This window comes from Selaginella moellendorffii, unplaced genomic scaffold (assembly GCF_000143415.4).
Source record: "Selaginella moellendorffii unplaced genomic scaffold, v1.0 SELMOscaffold_1, whole genome shotgun sequence".
Classification (NCBI taxonomy): Eukaryota; Viridiplantae; Streptophyta; class Lycopodiopsida; order Selaginellales; family Selaginellaceae; genus Selaginella; species Selaginella moellendorffii.
The window spans coordinates 175,909-194,125 of NW_003314262.1; the positions used below are offsets into that span (position 1 = coordinate 175,909).

At 45.9% G+C, this 18,217-nt stretch overlaps 3 protein-coding genes across 3 annotated transcripts; 2 read left to right on the forward strand and 1 right to left on the reverse strand.

Annotated features, from left to right (window-relative positions):
* Positions 1-5,447: 5,447 nt before the first annotated feature.
* On the forward strand, positions 5,448-18,199 carry LOC9656537 (pentatricopeptide repeat-containing protein At3g24000, mitochondrial). The gene is made up of 2 exons (XM_024683917.1): positions 5,448-5,529; positions 14,736-18,199. Exon 2 carries the CDS (start codon positions 14,736-14,738, stop codon positions 18,114-18,116), a length of 3,381 nt encoding a protein of 1,126 aa, XP_024539685.1. The 5' UTR covers positions 5,448-5,529; the 3' UTR covers positions 18,117-18,199.
* Positions 5,530-6,261, forward strand: LOC112350591 (pentatricopeptide repeat-containing protein At2g34400-like). Its single transcript, XM_024687032.1, has one exon. The coding sequence runs from the start codon at positions 5,530-5,532 to the stop codon at positions 6,259-6,261; it is 732 nt and encodes a 243-aa protein (XP_024542800.1).
* Positions 6,215-14,038, reverse strand: LOC112350597. The gene is made up of 6 exons (XM_024687043.1): positions 11,602-14,038; positions 10,711-10,789; positions 10,155-10,404; positions 7,820-9,675; positions 6,458-7,765; positions 6,215-6,369 (listed from the first exon to the last, which is right to left on the reverse strand). Exons 1-5 carry the CDS (start codon positions 14,036-14,038, stop codon positions 7,141-7,143), a joined length of 5,247 nt encoding a protein of 1,748 aa, XP_024542811.1. The 3' UTR covers positions 6,215-6,369; positions 6,458-7,140.
* Positions 18,200-18,217: the final 18 nt, after the last annotated feature.

Sequence of the window (18,217 nt, forward strand, 5' to 3'; positions counted from 1 at the left end):
CCATTATATTACTTCATGACAAATGCAAATGCAACACTAAGTAAAATTTTCACTAATCATCATAAAGAAAGTTACCTTTCTATGCACCTCACTCAGTTGTAATAGCCATTGCCACTACAGAATTAGTGTCTTTTGCTGCTATTGTAGCTGCCATGTTCTCGATGTGGAAGCACAAAACTTGAAAGGAATGGGAGGCTTTAATGGAAGAGATTGAGGGTTGTACAAGCAGCTCCAAGAGGCCACCAATAACTTTGAGGAGATGCTAGAACCATCTACAGAAGGTGAAATACCTAAAAAAGATGGTATTATGGTGGTCAAGGTGATCAAAGCTACTACTCATGTAGTGAAGCAGTTCAAGGCAGAGGTACATGAATACTATTGGAAAGGTACATCATGTGTATCTTCTTGGCTACAGTTTAGAGGGTGATCACAGGCTCCTTGTTTATGAGTTCATGTCAAATGGTCCTAGACAATCACCTCCCCAATTCCTTTGAGCTCATTCTACAAGTGGCAAACTTGGTTTTTGATAGCACTTGGGATAGCAAAAGGTATGGCTTATTTACATGACAAGTGTCACACAATGCAACAACAAGCCACAAAACATTTTTTTGGGCAGCTATTATCCCAGGAGTTGTATGCTTGTAGAAGAATCTTTGGCATGTTAGATCTTCTCATATTATTGATGCTAATGAGGCAAGTGATACACTGCTATTAGAAGCTATTGAAAAACAATTGTTAATAATAGTATTATCAAAAGCTTTTGGGATGATTGTGTCAAAAATTATTTATCAACAAGTCCTTTTGGATATTCTTCTTTAATTGCCATGACAATAAGAGATTGGTATTGTTACTTCCATTTGTAATCCCTTTTGTTTAAATGTTAGTAAATTATATTTAGCATTTATACTTTGCCAAATGAGTATTAAGTGTTTATTTAGCTAAACACACTTGGTTTAGTTTGTTAATTTTCTTTTGTTCTATCTTGCATTAGTTTAACAAGAACCCTTATGTATTAAGCACTATTCCCTCAATATCAATACATAATAGTTTATCTTATTTGCCAAGATACTATCACTATCATACCTTATATATTGGTTCTATTCGATGTTATTAAATATTTATGGAAATAGAGGTAAAGGGTTCCAAATCTATAGTAGGTAGGTTAGGCATAGCCAACCAATCTTGAAGCATTGCATAACTTCCCACTAAGCATTCTTATCTTTGTTTTATGTTTGGCTTGGGTCTAATCCCAAATTTATATCCTTGAATTATACCACTGATATGCTAAAATAACATTAAACTTTATTTGGCTCCGTTTTGCATGTTAATCTTGATATTGAGATATTACATGCTTTAAGATTGTTCCAATATGTTTTGTTCTTTCACTCATAAGGTTATACACTTGGGAGTTGCTCCATATGCTAGTTCCTTCACTCCATAACTATATACTTGGAAGTTTGGCTTTATCCTTTCGTTTAGTGGCTTAAAGCTCTAAAACTCAAGTTTTGCTTCACTATTCTTGGCCATGTATCTAAGGGTTATAATTCCACTTTGTAGTTATCCTATAGTAAAAACTAGGGTGAAAGTTGTATATGCTAGCTACATGGGGGAAATTGTTTTTGCCAAAAACTGTTACACAATTGACATCAAGCCTCTGTAGATAATAGGAAGTGAGATCAAAGTTGACTATCCAATTATATTGGAAGTAGATATGAAGATGCTCTTCCAATGCTATAATTACGTCTTTGTATACATTAGTTGTATGGCCCATTAATTTCAATGTTTTCACTTTCATTTATTTTCCTACCATATGAAGTGAAAATTAATAATCTAAAAAAATGTTAATCCTTAACATTTGAAAAGAATTCTTATTTTCTTGAATTATATGTTCCTAGGGTGATCAGATCATGCTCCAATGAACTAAATGCATATACAAGGTATAAATTTGTCAGATTTGCATTAACTATTTTTGTTCTTTTTGGAAAGATTTGTATTGCTTGATTACAAGCTCATTATGGCTTTCATTGTTGTTTAGAAGCTACAAGAATTGCTTTTTTCTTGGGTCACATCCAGTTCAAGATCTTGCTAACTCGAGAGTGGTTGACTTAAGAATTGATATTTTCTTTCCTACAAATGCTAGGAATGTTGATTTTGATAAGATAGTGGTGAAACTTTAGATGGCACACTTACAAGCTGTGTAATCACTAAAAATGAGCTCATTACCAATGCTGGGAACTACTCAAAAGATAAATGGTATTAATAATATGCTTCTGCTCTAATCACTGAGAATGAGCTCATCACCAATGCTGGGAACCACTAAGATAAGTGGTATTAATAATATAGACCTGGAATCAAAGACATTTTTTTTTTGTTGGCTGGATGATTTTATGTAATATTTTTAAAATTCAACATTCTTTACAATTGTAATTTAACATTATCTATTGCAAAAGGTTTTCTACTTTTTCCAGCTTGTGACCTTCCATCCCTTTCTCCAGAGCCCAGAGCTTCATGAGCTTCCCATCAATTCATTGGAATGGCCCTTATGCAGCCAGACTTGTGCATGCCAGAATTGCAATAAGAAAAACCATGGTGTCTACACACCTTCCATGCAACTACATCCTTGAGAAGAAATCCAAAGCCACCTTGACTTCACCATTTTGAGTGTATCCTAGTATAATTGTCATCCAGGAGCCAATATCTCAATATCTTAAAAAATTCTATAGGCCTCCACCATATTGCCAAACTTTGCATATATATCAACCATAGTGCTAGTGATGAATACATCAGACTTATAGCCACTACAAGTCTAGAAACCTGGAAAAGCCTTTTCTTCTTGTCACTATGATCAGAGCTTTTGGTCTTGCTGCCAAGTTGCTAAAGGCCTTGAGCACTGCAACAAATGCTTGACATGCATCCCTCACATTTCATGACAGAGAAGAAATATATGACCTTGTTCATTTAGGACATGCGTCAGGATCAAAATCATCCATGAAACGACATTTGGCTGGAGAATCCCTTGAAAGACTAAATGAGCTTCCTCAATTCTCCCATAATTTGCATAGAAAGTTATAAGCACATTACACATGTAGATGTCAGAAGAAATCCATACCTGTTAGCTTGAGTATACAAATCCTAACCCATCTTGAGCAAAAATTCAACTGGAGCACGTGACAAAGCTTTATGAATTCAGGACACATCTCTTAGCAGTGGAATATCTCTAGAGATAGATATTTCTTACTACTCTCAACATAGCCAAGGATGAGAGACATCCACAAAGCAACACTATGCTGGTTGGCAACTATTCATGCCCTTCGAAGATCCAAAGCACTTTCACTATGATTGCACACTTAGTATACATGTGAATCAGTGCATTCTCCACACCTGCATTCAAGGATTAGTTGAGCCAATTGAGCTCAATATGGATTTCCCTTCCCATTTGGACATGAGGAATCAAGACTCCAGTAACATTTGAAAACTTAAAAAAACAATTAAAGTGTTACTTTTTTTAATCTGGGCCAGTGATTAGAAGTTTTCAATTTCAACCATTTTATCAAAAGAATATTCCTAGATAATATTCTAAAAATGAAATGCTAAATGCAAATAACATTTTTGGTTTGCTTAAGAAAACCCATATGGTAGTGGATATACTTAGAATATGCTTGAATATTCTAGGATATTTTACCATCTAAAGGTCATTATTCATTTAGATTAATCTTGTATTTATAATTAATAAACATATTTATAATTTATAAACTTGCTTAAACACTTTCTAGTATATTCTTTTTTATTCTACCATCTTATGGTTGATATGCAATAAGATTAATCTTGTATTTATAATGATAAACATCTTTATAATTATAAACTTTTATTTGATCAATTAGATTAAAAAGTAGAACTAACACTACTATTAAGTAAACCAAGCGTTGCTATATGCAACGTGTTGCAAATTATTAGATAAGAGAGTATGATATTAGGATTTTTTATATGGCAATAAAATTATATAATTAAAGTATCAAAACTCCTTCAATATGATTTATATCACTTCTGCAATTTCTTAATGGTAGTAATTACGTGCTTCTTCCCAATCTGTCAAGAGAATTTGTTTTTATATAAAAAATAAAAGGATGTCTAAGCTCTAATACTTACTCAACAAAATTGAGAAAAAGACTTTAACATTCAAGTTGGCACCTCCAACTATGTAATAGAAACAATTCTTTCATAACAACAAAAAGACTTAAAATATGTCATCTGAAAACTTAACTCAGCTAAAATGGACTACACCACTGATCCTCACTTGATAAAATTGTATAATGGTTCTTACTACTTCAAGAATACAATTTCAAAATCATTTATAAGCTTAACAAACAACATGAACAAGCTGACTATAAAATTGTCAACCTCAATAAACTCAAGAAATATTGATCAATCAACGCAAACTTCATCAACAACAATCTTGAAAGAAGTGAAGGTTACAATCATGACACTCTAGAATTCAAAATAAAATGGTGGGGCAAGGGACTTTGCCCCACAATCAAAATCCTATGGAAATCAATTGAAAAATTATAACTCAAAGACTTTTCAACCAGAAACAAGAATTAAAGACACAAGAATCTCTACAATAAACACACAGAAGATTAGAGACAAACAAGCCCTCTCAAGTTTACAACCAGAAGAATGAGAAAACTCAAGATAAAGACTCAATGGGGAAACAAAGACGCATAGCAGCAGGTCCCTCACAAAGGAGTTCTACCTTGATCGAGACCTATTGACTTCTAGTGAGGAGTTAGGTCTTCTCTCACCATGCAACCCTACTTGGAAGAACACCAAAAAGCTCAATTCATAGCTTTCTGAAGTTGGGTTCTATGATTTTTGGAGAGGGACTACAACATTGCTGTGGCCAAGAAGGTCCTCCTGGCATTTAAGGCAGAGATGGTATGCGCTAGTGACTGCAAGTATCTCCTCACTGCTGAATACTTTGGAAGCTTCCAACTAGAGTAGAGTGCATCACATCGATTCCATGCAAGAAGAGCATTCCACCCGAATGCATCAAAGTCTTGGAAAACAACAATAGCAGTGATTCTCTCCAAATGAGCAAAGTCACCAATGAAGCCAAGCCACGATTGAAGTTCTTGGTCTCCACACTACAATGTCCACTCTTGTTCCATGCTGCAAGTTGTAATAGAGGATAGTGGACTTGAGCACTTCACGAAGAAAGTTCAACAAGGAAATCCTTTCAGCAGCGAGGACAGTACGTGACGGCCATGACTCTGAGACTCTCATGCTTCCATACATCATGTCGCTCTTCCCAGCACTCGACTCAGTCATCCCTCGCAAGTCTTCTTGAGTTTCTTTGTTTCTGGAGTTTTGTTGCGATGTCTTCGATTTGCACTTTGGTGGCATTGTTGTGTTCCTTGAGCTTCTTTGCTGGTGGAGTCAGTGCTGGTAGTAAGCTAGTGGTCAACACTTTAACATTGGGAAATAAAATTTAATGTCAACCGAGATTTAGGGTTTGGCGATGGCTGCTGATAGATGCGCGCGGCGATCTCCAGAAGCGGCGTGGACGATGCGTGCCGGAGCTACGCGCGCCTCCTCAAGGAATGCGGTAGGCTGGGGGATTTGGCGCAGGGCAAGCGCCTCCACGCGCAGATCCGCGAATCAGGGCTCCTGCTCGACGATCGCGAGGAGAGCGGCGCGCGATTCCTGGGCAACTGCCTCGTCCAAATGTATGGCAAATGCGGCAGGACTGACGAGGCGCAGCGCGCATTCGACTCCATCGCGCACAAGAACATCTTCTCCTGGACGTCGATTCTCGTGGCGTACTTCCACGCGGGCCTCCATGCCCAGGCGCTGGAGAGATTCCACCAGATGATCAAGGCCGGCGTGGAGCCCGACCGACTTGTGTTCCTGGCGGCTCTCAACGTGTGTGGCATCCTCAAGCGGCTCGAAGACGGTGCCGGGATCCATCGCCAGATCCAAGACAAGCTGCTGGATTCCGATTTGGAGATCGGGAATGCGCTGGTCAGCATGTATGGGAAGTGTGGGAGGCTGGATCTCGCCAAAGAGCTCTTCGATTGTTTGGAGAATGGGAGGAGAAGAGAGACTTGGGGGCTTCTTCGATCCATGGCGGTGGAAGGGATAAAGCCGGACAAGCTTTTGCTCCTCACGCTGCTCAACGTTTGCTCCAGCCGGGGAGTTTTGGACGAGGATAGCTGGATGGCTCACGACTATATCGTCAAACAAAAAGAAACGATCGAGTCTTAAACTACACCTTGAAAAAATACCCCAGAGTGCACTGAAGCCAAGGACTATCTGGAGAATGGAGGCACAGATGAGAGCTCCCTGGATAGCTTTCATCGAGTGAAGAAACCTCTGAGAAGAACGATGGAAAACAAAACAAAATACCACTTTCAGGGTCAGCTTTGGATCAGAAGAAAGAAAAATGGATTTTTTTTTGTACCTCGCGATCGTCTGTGATGGCTCGCAGCTTGGGAGAGTTGATGATGCTGAATATGGGGAGAATGTAAGCGTAGGAGCCCCCCACAATGGCCGGAAGCCTGGTTCCAAGGAAGGACCATTTTGATCTTCTCCGTGATGAAACCACTCAATCGCTCGATCGATCGCTCGACCGCTGCTCGCAGCTTTGCTCGTCTCTTCCTTTCTTCCTTGCGGCAGAAGAAACAAAAACAAATCTAAAGAGGAAGATAGTGCCACCGTAGGGAACTCGCGTCTTCTGTCTTACCGTAACTAGTGGTACTGTTACATCGTAAGCCGGGTCGGCATTTCGTGGCGGAATGTCGAGAGGCAACGCGACTGGATCTTTTGGTGGGGATATTCCGGGCTAGCGTTACGGGTTAAAGTAATCATCAGCGAATTCTTTCAACGGTAACTTTCGACGCGAGCCAAAGATCGAGAAAATTAAATCCTTGCATGGTTTTTACGGCGGCCAACTTTTCCAAGATATGAATATCGGGCTCTGTGATGTCGATGAATCGCAATATTTATTTTGATGCATGTAAGCAGAGCATGAGCATGAAATTTAACAGTGACAAAATGCTACTTTATCAACTTTCTGGCATCTGGAATCTCTAAGCATTCCTATTTCGTTTTGTAGTTTTATAATATAAATTTAGCTAGCTTAGCTTAGCGTGCTTCCAGAAACGACTGTGTCTCGAGAGGAATGGAGCTCGAGTTACCAGTTCCAGCTTCGTGATCAAGTGGTGTTGGAAATGGTGGAACCGCAACCTCGGAGCTGTTGTCCTCGAGCATCTGGATAACCCGGCTCATGCTGGGCCTCAAATTCGCATCGAGCTGGATGCACCAGAACGCAGTCTTGAGCATCCTCTCAAACTGGCTCCACTCGACACTCGTGACAAGCTTTGGATCCACAATGCTCTCAAACTCTCCCGCCATGTACTTCTGGAAAGCCCACACGGAGAAAGAAGTGTTCTGGCCGGATCTTGACTTGTCATGGCCGCTTAGAAGCTCGAGCAGCACCATTCCGTAGCTGTAGACGTCCACTTTGGTGGTGATGGGCCGATTGCTGATCCACTCGGGCGCCAAGTATCCTCGAGTTCCTCGGATGGTGGTCACGTTGAGAGCCATCTCCCTCTTGGTCAGCTTTGCAAGGCCAAAGTCCGCCACCTTTGGGCACAAGTTTTGGTCGAGGAGGATGTTTTGTGGCTTGATGTCGCAGTGGAGAATGCACTCGTAGCACTCCTCATGCAAGTAGGTGATGCCCCTTGCAATGCCCATAGCAATGGAGTATCTGAACAAGAGAGTGAGTTTAACCTTAGGACTTTGCGATTTTCTATGACAATACCTGGTTTTCCAAGGAGCTCTTATCGACGTCAACACTTTGTCCAGCGATCCATTGGTCATGTACTCGTAAACCAGAACCCTGTGGCTGCCCTCGACACAGTAGCCCAAGAGTTTAACCAAGTTGACGTGATGAATCGTTCCAAGAGTGGCAACCTCGGCTTTGAACTGGTTTTCTCCGTGAGTGGCAACCTCTAGAGTCTTCACAGCCACCACTGTTTTGTCCGGAAGGACACCCTTGTAGACACTCCCAAATCCACCGGAGCCGAGTTTGTGACGGAAGTTCCCAGTAGCAATTTCCAGTTGCTCGTATGAGAATCTCGTCGGCCCATGGTGATCACCAGCATGTTTGTTCCACATTTTCTTGTTAGATCTTCGCCAACACATCGACGTTGCTATCACAACGCAGCACAGGATCACAAATTCCCCCACCGCCACACCAAACACGAGTGCTCGAGAAGCCGTGAAGAACTTGGTGCCGCTAGACTTGCGACTGTCCGCTTGATATAGATCGCTGGCATTCATGCTCGTGACAAAGAGGTTTTTCATGTCGTTTGGATCGGCTTGTGCGCGTGTGTCCGAGGCCGAGAGTTTGATGAGAGCGATGGATGCCTTTTGTGGCGACTGGACAATGTTGTATGGAGTGCTGCCACCTTTCCTTAGCCGGCATTGCCCCGAGCCGTCAAGCGTGTAGGCAGCACCAACGCACTGGCAATCGTCCAAGCAAAGTTTCTTGCACTGCTCCAAGGACATGCTGGAGTTTAAACCGACGATGTAACCACTTCCAAGAAAATCGGCTCGAGCTAGCTCCACCATCTTGCTGTTGCTACAGTTCAATGGAAAGTTGTAGCTGCATCCCGGAAAATCGCCATCGAGCTGACCACTGCTCCTATCACGTACAGTATGAAATCCTGGGGGGCAAACGCACGACTTCCTGGGCTGGTACTTGCAAAGCCCGAAATTTCCACACGTCCCAAACACATCGCACTCGAGCAGTAGCGATTGCCACACAACTCTCCAGAGAGATCTCTCTCCATATGTGCTGTAGCTCCGCAAAGTTCCATTCTTTTCCAGCGTGAGCCTCCGCAAGACGCTGCTGTTTCCGTAGTCTATCGGGTACCGCTGCGCGTTGTCATACTTGTAGCGATACCAAGAGCTTCCATTTGCGTCGAAAAACTCGAGACTTCCATTCCTGTTGAAGGTGAGCCTGGGGATGGAGTTTTTCATCGTCACGTCAAGATCCTTGTTGAGAACACTCCAGTAGGATTCATTCGCTGAAAAGCCATCAAAGTAGAGGCCAACACTGCTCTTATTCATGCTCAGTCTATACTTTCCGGAGACCAGCGTCATGTTTCCAACCAGATCTTGCTCGGGAAGAATTGTATCTGTTGGTGAGTCGAAGCTCTGCCAGAGCCTTGTTCCATTGCCGAGCAGCACAAGGTTTCCATTTTCCTCCAGAGAAGCTACGGTGACAGAGCAACGATTGTTGCATCGCAGATTTGAAGTCCACACGGGCTTGGAAGCGTCTGTGACGACGAGACCAGTTGCGGTGAGCTCGAGAACTCCATTTCTGCTTACGCTTACTCTCTCTTTCGTGCTTGCGCCATTGTCTAGCGTGGCTTCCCAGACGACAGTTCCTGTGCTTTGGTACCAAATTGCGAGAGTGGACATACCACTAGTAGTGCTGTAGAAGCCGAATGCGAAAGTGTTCCCACGAGAAATCCATGGTGGGTTTCCGGCACTGAGCTTTTCTCCCAGTTGAACTGCTCTGGAAGATAGAACGGATGAGAGTGTAGCGATCAGCACTAGGGAAAGAGCTTTTGCCATAGTTCCAGTGAAGAACAAAGATAAGGCACTGACCTTGAGTATTTACACAATACCATCTGCCGTGTTAGACTAGCAACCTGGAACTTGGAAAAAGCCAAAACATAATGCAGGCCATCTCGCTCGAGAAGGCCCACACAAAGCGAGTCAAGTCTTTGGAATATTCACTAGATCAGTCTAGATGAAGGTCCACAAGCTGAGATCTTGTTCCAAGCTACAGATATAAGATTCCCACAAACCACTCTCTCTGCCGTGTCAAACACTTCCACCTTGTCAAAGATGGGCCCCATTGTTTTTGCTTTTGAAGAAGTGCGTCTGTGACGACGATGACTCGCTTTAGAGCACGTCTAGTCTTCAAGAGATGTACCTTAGTTAACACGGGTGGCTTGTTTGACTCCCTCTTCTGGCTTGCTATCATGGAAGGAGTAACAATCTTTGCCGTCTCCACCACTCTGCTGCTACATTTCTATCTCTTGGCATTGAATTTTGTTCGCGCGGAGTCAGGTGATATCCACCTCGGCCAAGGCATTGAAGTTGGAGAGTCTTGGGTTTCGGAGGGACGCATTTTTGCTGTAGGTTTCAAGTCGATCGCTGACAGTAAGCGCTTCAGCCTCGCGATTTGGTATGTGTTTGACCCCGATACGATAGTTTGGACAGCCAAGTCCCTCGGCAGCGATCAGCCACTTCTTGTCACTGAAGATGCGAATCTTATCCTCACCAACGATGCACTTCTTGTCAACCAGGGAAGCGCAGAAAATGTTCAATCTGTGTGGAAGACAGTGATTATCTCATGTGATCAGTGCATCTCCAAGGCCAGGATGTCCGACACTGGAAGCTTCATGATGCTTGATGCCCACGATGGAATACTGTGGCAAAGCTTTGATTCTCCAACCAACACCCTCCTTCCTAACCAACAGCTCGTCGGATCAATGACCCTTGAGGCAGGAAAGTATAGCTTGGAACTTAATCCCATTCAAGTCATGCTCCGATACAAGGAATATCTCACACAGCCATACTGGACCATCACCAACACCAACTTATCTATTGTCAACATTTCCAGTCTTGACATACTCCCTCGGTTCAACATGAGTGGTGATGGCGTTCTCACTTTCTACGACGGCACTGGGAACTCTTGGGACAGTTCTACGATCTATGCAATTGACCACAAGGGCAGTAGTGTTCTTACTAGGAGGCTCACTCTGGATGCCGATGGAAGCCTTAAGATGTTTAGTGTGGATCGCAATTCTTCGTCATGGATCACAGTTTGGACAGCTGTGTTTATGGAGTGTGACATATTCGGAGCTTGTGGGCAGTTTGGGATTTGTACCTATACACCTGAAAAGACTTGCAGATGCCCTCCAGGATTTCACAGGATCAATGAAACTGATCCCTTAGCTGGATGTGCTTACGACATTCCTTTGCATTGCAACGCAACCAATAACAAGTTTGTTCGTATTTACCGGGCAGATTACCCCTGGAATGACTACAACTTTGATGCTAAGCTTGTCATGCCCCTTCAAGGTTGCATGGAAAGTTGTTTGAAGGATTGCAACTGTTTGGCAGCTGCTTACAAATATCAAGGGACAGACCTCTGCTTTCACAAGGGAAATGCTGGGAAGCTTTTCAATGGCATCCAGACAGCATTTCTAGAAAACTTTGTTCTTCTCAAAGTGGCAGGAGAATCACAAGTTGAAGGTTTTGCATACTCAGGTGATCTGAACAATATTGATGCTTTTGTCACAGATACAGAAGAAATAATGTTAGTTTATGGAAGTAGGACCCCAAAAAACAGCACCAGTCGAAAGCATATATATTATGCTCTCTTGGCAATTGCAATTACAGAAGGAGTTTTTATACTTGCAATCACTATGGTCTGGATGATAAAAATGAAGAATTAAATTCAATACACTATATTATTTGCAATTACTTTTCAGCAAGAACTACATGTTTTAAAATCCTAACATAAGTCTTGATCAAATATCTTGTTCTCCGGATCATTGTGTTCCAGCAGCTGCACTATACGGCTCATAGAGGGCCTTGAACTTGGGTTTTGCTGGATGCACCACAATGCAACCTTCAGCAACAACTTAAACTGCGGCCAATCAGTCTCTGCCATCTCCATCTTTGGATCTGCAATACATTGTAGCTCTGAGGCTATGTACTTCTGAAAATAGTCCTCCATTCCTGAGGGAAAGCTTTCGAAGCTTGTTCCAGCCAATTCGTTGAAAATCATCTTATTTGTTCCACTGAGGATGTCAAAAAGGAGCATTCCAAAGCTATAAACATCGATCTTGGGGGTGACCGACAGACCATCCAGCCACTCGGGTGCCAAATAACCCCGGGTTCCCCTTACAGTCGTCACGCTCATGGAGTGCTCTCTTTTAGTCAGCTTGGCTAGACCAAAGTCGGCAATCTTTGGACTCATTTGATCATCCAGAAGTATGTTTTGTGGCTTGATGTCGCAATGTATAATACACTCCTGGCATTCCTCGTGTAAATAAGCAATGCCTTTTGCTATGCCAAGTGCTATAGAAAACCGAGTCTGCCAACTCGAGTCAGAGGAGCCTGAATTACTGGATAGATAATTGTCGAGTGAACCATTTGGCATGAACTCGTAGACAAGGAGCCTGTGAACACCCTCCACACAGTAGCCAAGCAGACGTACAAGATTAACGTGATGTACCTTTCCAATAGTATTCACTTCCGCCTTGAACTGCTTCTCTGCATGAGTAACAGCTTTGATCACCTTGACTGCCACAATACCACCTTTTTCAGGTATTTCACCTCTGTAGACGGTTCCGTATCCACCAGAGCCTAGCGTCTCCTCAAAGTTATTGGTGGCCTCTTGGAGTTGTTTGTACGTGAACTTGGTAGGAGAACCCTCAATCTCTGCTGTTAAAGCCTCCCATTCCTTTCGAGATCTGCGCTTCCACATCGAGAACATGGCAACTCCAATAGCAGCAAAAGCAACTAATTCTGCAGTGGCGATGGCTATGACAACTGAGTGAAGGTGCATAGAAAGGTAACTTTCTTTGTGATGAGCAGTGAAAATGTTGCTCAGTGTTGCATTTGTGTTCGACATGAAGTAATCATAATGGTCATCAGCAGCTAGTTTGTCGTTGATGGATACTTTCATGTACACAAGGTTGGGCTTGTCAAACGACTGCATCCCATTGTAGAGTCTATCCTGTCCCCCCTTGAGGAAGCATAGACTATCACCGTCTTGAGCCTTGTATGCAGCTGCTAGGCACTGACAATCTTTTAGACAATTGGCCTTGCATTGCTCCAAAGTTGTGACGGCAGCGTCAAATCTATAGTCACTGTAGTAGTAGTCGGCTCGGGTGGCCAAGACAAGCTTTGTAGGATGCTCACAGTCCATAGGAACATTATAATCACAACCCTGAGAATCATCGATGGGATCAACACGATGGAATCCAGGAGGGCAGCTACAAGTCTTTTTTGGTCGATAGGTGCAAAGGCCAAAAGCTCCACAGGCTCCAAAGACATCACATTCCTGCATAAGTGCTTGCCAAACAATACTCCAGGACCTGGTGTCGTTTGAGAAGCTATACATTCTCAGATTTCCATCGTCATCTAGCTTAAGCCTCCTCAAAACGTTCGAGATTCCATAATCCAGTGCATATTTGTGAGAATTTTCAGTTCCTATGCCAGTTGCGTCATAATACGATAAAACTCCATCAGAGCTCAAGTTGAGAACTGCTGGAAAACGTAAAGACCCATCAGTCTGGCACTGTATGTTACTGTTGACTTGCTCCCCAGTATCATCAATAAGGCACGTTTGCGAACTGTTAACAGCAGGATTTGCTATGTACCAGTATCTCTGAGGAATGACAAACTTCTTGTTATTGTTCCTCAGGAAAACCTGACCCCTGTTGAGCTGGAGTGCATAGTTTCTCGACTGAGAGAACAGAATTTTAGTATCAGAAACCGTTTCTGTGTGAAATTGTTGTTCAGGCAAGATGGTGGTGGTGGGAACATCAAAACTTTTCCATGCAAATTGCTCATTCTCTCCATAGACCACCAAGTTGCCAGTCTCTAAAAGAGAAGCACCTTTGGCCTGTCCAGAATTAGTTCGCCACAGAATGGAAGCTCGATCGATGATGACGAGTCCACCATCAGACCTGAGCTGAAGCTGTGCGCTTCCACTGGCATGGACAAACTGCCCGTTATCAGTAGTTGCCATCCAAACAATTTCTTCAGGATCGATCTGGTACCATATTGCTAGATTGTAGGCCTCGTCCATTAGACGAAAACCAAGAGAAAAAGTACCTCCAGATGAATTCCACTGGCTTCCCAGCTTGAGACTGCTCCCAATCTCTATTTCCATTGCACTGCACGCAATTGCAAAGGCGACAAGGAGTAAAAACGCTAATGCCATGGCAAGAAAGAGTGGTGCGTAAGAGTCACGCAGATAGTCCTTTAAAGTCTCTGCGTGCTTGACTTAAAGTCAAGTTATTGACTGTCAGTCATACCTGTGTTCTGGGACCTCCTAGGAGACTTTTTTCTTGTGACAGAAAAAGAAGGAAAAGAGAACGTGCCCAAACAATGTTAGAAGTATTCTATAATGGAGTGTAGACCACGGCTTCTAGAGTCCTAGAGCACACCCACAGACCCTTAGCGACCAACAATAATATTATTTATGCTCCATCAAAGCAGATAAATAGAAATAATATATTATAATAAAGGTCATTGTGTTCTCGAATGGGCCTCGAACTTGGGTGTTGCTAAATCCACAAGGCAATCTTTAGCAACAATTCACAGTTTCAGAAATTTCCATCTCTGGACATTTTAGCTCCGAGGCCATGTACTTCTGGAAAGCCCATGCCAAATCCTGAGGCAAGGCTTTCTAAGCTTGTTTCATGGCTCTCTGAAAATCATCTTGTTTTTCCACAGAGGCTTGTGGGTGATCGACTCCCCTGCTCTCATGAAATGCATGTATAGCGCAGCCAATGGTATCTTTTGTGTAGGATCCACACACCATTAAAGCGCATTATCGGTCTAAACAAAGGGCAATGGAGTTTTTAAACCCTAGAGAATATGCCCGAGATTTAGGGTCTGGCGATGGCTGCTGATAGATGCGCGCGGCGATCTCCAGAAGCGGCGTGGACGATGCGTGCCGGAGCTACGCGCGCCTCCTCAAGGAATGCGGTAGGCTGGGGGATTTGGCGCAGGGCAAGCGCCTCCACGCGCAGATCCGCGAATCAGGGCTCCTGCTCGACGATCGCGAGGAGAGCGGCGCGCGATTCCTGGGCAACTGTCTCGTCCAAATGTATGGCAAATGCGGCAGGACTGACGAGGCGCAGCGCGCATTCGACTCCATCGCGCACAAGAACATCTTCTCCTGGACGTCGATTCTCGTGGCGTACTTCCACGCGGGCCTCCATGCCCAGGCGCTGGAGAGATTCCACCAGATGATCAAGGCCGGCGTGGAGCCCGACCGTCTTGTGTTCCTGGCGGCTCTCAACGTGTGTGGCATCCTCAAGCGGCTCGAAGATGGTGCCGGGATCCATCGCCAGATCCAAGACAAGCCGCTGGATTCCGACTTGGAGATCGGGAATGCGCTGGTCAGCATGTATGGGAAGTGTGGGAGGCTGGATCTCGCCAAAGAGCTCTTCGATTGTTTGGAGAGGAGGAATGTGATCAGCTGGACGATCTTGGTGTCCGTGTTTGCGGAGAATGGGAGGAGAAGAGAGACCTGGGGACTTCTTCGATCCATGGCGGTGGAAGGGATAAAGCCGGACAAGGTTTTACTCCTCACGCTACTCAACGTTTGCTCCAGCCGGGGAGTTTTGGACGAGGATAGTTGGATGGCTCACGACTATATCGTCGGGGGTGGATTGGATCGCGAGGCGGTGGTGGCCACCGCGCTGCTCTCCATGTTTGCGAGGTGTGGGAGAGTGGACAAGGCCAGGGAGATCTTCGAAAAGGTGGCGGATCACTCGGCACAAGTGATCGAATGCTGGAACGCGATGATCACGGCTTACGCTCATAGAGGGTGCTCCAAAGAGGCTCTTTTCCTGCTCGATTCTCTCCAGCTCCAGGGAGTGAAGCCGAATTGCATCACCTTTATCAGCTCTCTTGGTGCCTGCTCGAGCTTGCAAGACGGTCGAGCTCTACACCTTCTCATCCACGAGAGTGGATTCGATCAAGAGGTATCGGTGGCGAACGCGCTGGTGACGATGTATGGGAAGTGCGGGAGCTTGCTGGATTCGGCCAAGCTCTTCTCGGAGATGGCTGAGAAGGACCTGGCGTCCTGGAACTCGGCCATCGCCGCTCACTCTTACCACGGACGCAGCGACGAGTGCATCAAACTCCTGGATCAAATGCGAGGAGAAGGATTCCTGTACGAGAAGGTAACTTTCCTCACAGCTCTCAACTCGTGCACTGATCCAGCTTCGCTGCAAGATGGAGTTTTGATGCACGAGAAGATCGTCCAGTGTGGATACGAGGCGGACACGGTGGTGGCGTCGGCGGTGATCAACATGTACGGGAGGTGTGGAGGTCTGGACAGAGCGAGGGAGATCTTCACCAGAGTGAAAACTTTCGACGTGATCCTCTGGACCGGGATGCTCACAGTCTACTGTCAACTCGGCCGGACCAAGCAAGTGATGGAGCACTTTCGATCCATGCTCCACGAAGGATTGAAGCCAACGGGAGTGACTCTCGTGAACTTGATCACCTGCGTCGCGGATTCCGGACTGGAACACTTCCGAGATGGAGTGTGGATCAGCTCTCTGGCCTGGGAGAGTGGACTGGAATCCGAGACGATGGTTGCAAACTCTCTCATCGAGATGTTCTCGGAGTTCCGGAGCTTGAGCCAGGCGAGAGCCATCTTCGACAGGAATCCCGAGAAGAGCGTTGCGCTCCACACCACGATGCTAGCGGCGTACGTGAAGGGAGAGCGCGGCAAAGAAGCCGGTGTTCTTCGCGAGCACGCTCAAGCAGCCATGGAGCTCTTCCAGACGATGCAAGCACAGGGGCAGAGACCTGGCCTTCCAACTTTCGTCATGGCAGTGGACGCCGCGGGGATCTTAGCAGCGCTCTCGTCGGGAATAACTCTCCACAGCTCCATTGTGGAGTGTGGCTTCCTCTCCGACGCTCACGTCGCTACCGCGCTCATCGACATGTATGGGAAGTGTGGAGACTTATCGTCCGCCGAGAAGATCTTCCAGTTCTTCCTCGAGTCCTCGCGGGCAGACATGGTGCTGTGGACGTCGATGATGGGAGCTTACGTCCAGCTCGATCGGTGCGAGCGAGCGCTCACTCTTTTCGCGAGGATGCTGCTTGAGGGGCTGGAGCCGAGCAGCGTGACGCTCGTCACGGCCATGAGTGCGTGTGGTGGGCTGGCGGATCCATCCTCGAGCAAGCGCGTCCATGAGCGGGCCAGGGAGCTCGGGCTAGAGTCCGAGACGTGCGTCGCGAACGGGCTCGTGGACATGTACGGCAAGGCCGGCGACGTGGACACCGCGCGGTATATCTTTGACCGTGCGTTGCGCCGGAACGTCACGACTTGGAACGCCATGGCGGGCGCTTACCGGCAGTGTGGCGTGACGCGCGGTGTACTGTGGCTCGTACGGACCATGCAGCGCGACGGGTACCGCCCGGATTCGGTCACCTTTGTGAGCCTTCTATCGGTTTGCGGCCACTCGGGGCTCTTGGAGGAGGCGCGCTACAACTTCGTGGCGATGCGCCGCGAGTTTGGGATTGATCCATCGCCCAAGCACTACTCCTGCGTCATCGATCTGCTGGCGCGCGCTGGAGAGCTCCAGCAGGCCGAGGATTTCATCGCCAGGATCTCGGTTTCTTCCCCGGCATCCTCCCCGATGTGGATGGCGCTGCTGGGCGCTTGCCGGAGCTTGGGCAATTCCTCTTCCCGGGCGAGGCGCGCGGCCAGGAATGCGATGGACGTAGAGAAGATGGAGCCGCGGTCCCAGCACGATCCATCAGCCGCCCACGTCGCGCTGGCGAACATCTGTGCCGCGAGTGGGAATTGGGACGAGGCGCTGAGCATCCGCAAGGCGATGGCGGAGAAGGGATTGAGGAAAGAGCCCGGGAGGAGCTTGATCGCGGTTAAGAACCGGCTGCACGAATTCGTGGCAGGCGATCGCGATCATCCGCGGCGCGAGGAGATCTATGCCGAGCTCCGGAGGCTGGAGAGGGCGATGGTGGATCGAGGATACGTCGTGGACACGGGAATGGTGACACACAATGTGGGCGAGGCAGACAAGAGGGATCTACTGGGCTGCCATAGCGAGAAGCTCGCAGTGGCGTTTGGGGTGCTCAGCACGCCGCCCGGATCGAGCTTGCGGATCATCAAGAACCTGCGCGCCTGTGGCGATTGTCACACCGCGATCAAGCTCATATCGGCGATCGAGGGGCGGGAGATCGTGGTCAGGGATTCCAATCGTTTCCACCACTTTAGAAATGGGAGCTGTTCTTGCGGAGACTACTGGTAAAGAGATAAGGTTTAAAATTTGAAAATATGGCGCGCAAAGATTAGGTCATTAGGAACCCGATTAGCAATTATTAATTTTGTCTTTATCACAGCCGTTCGTGA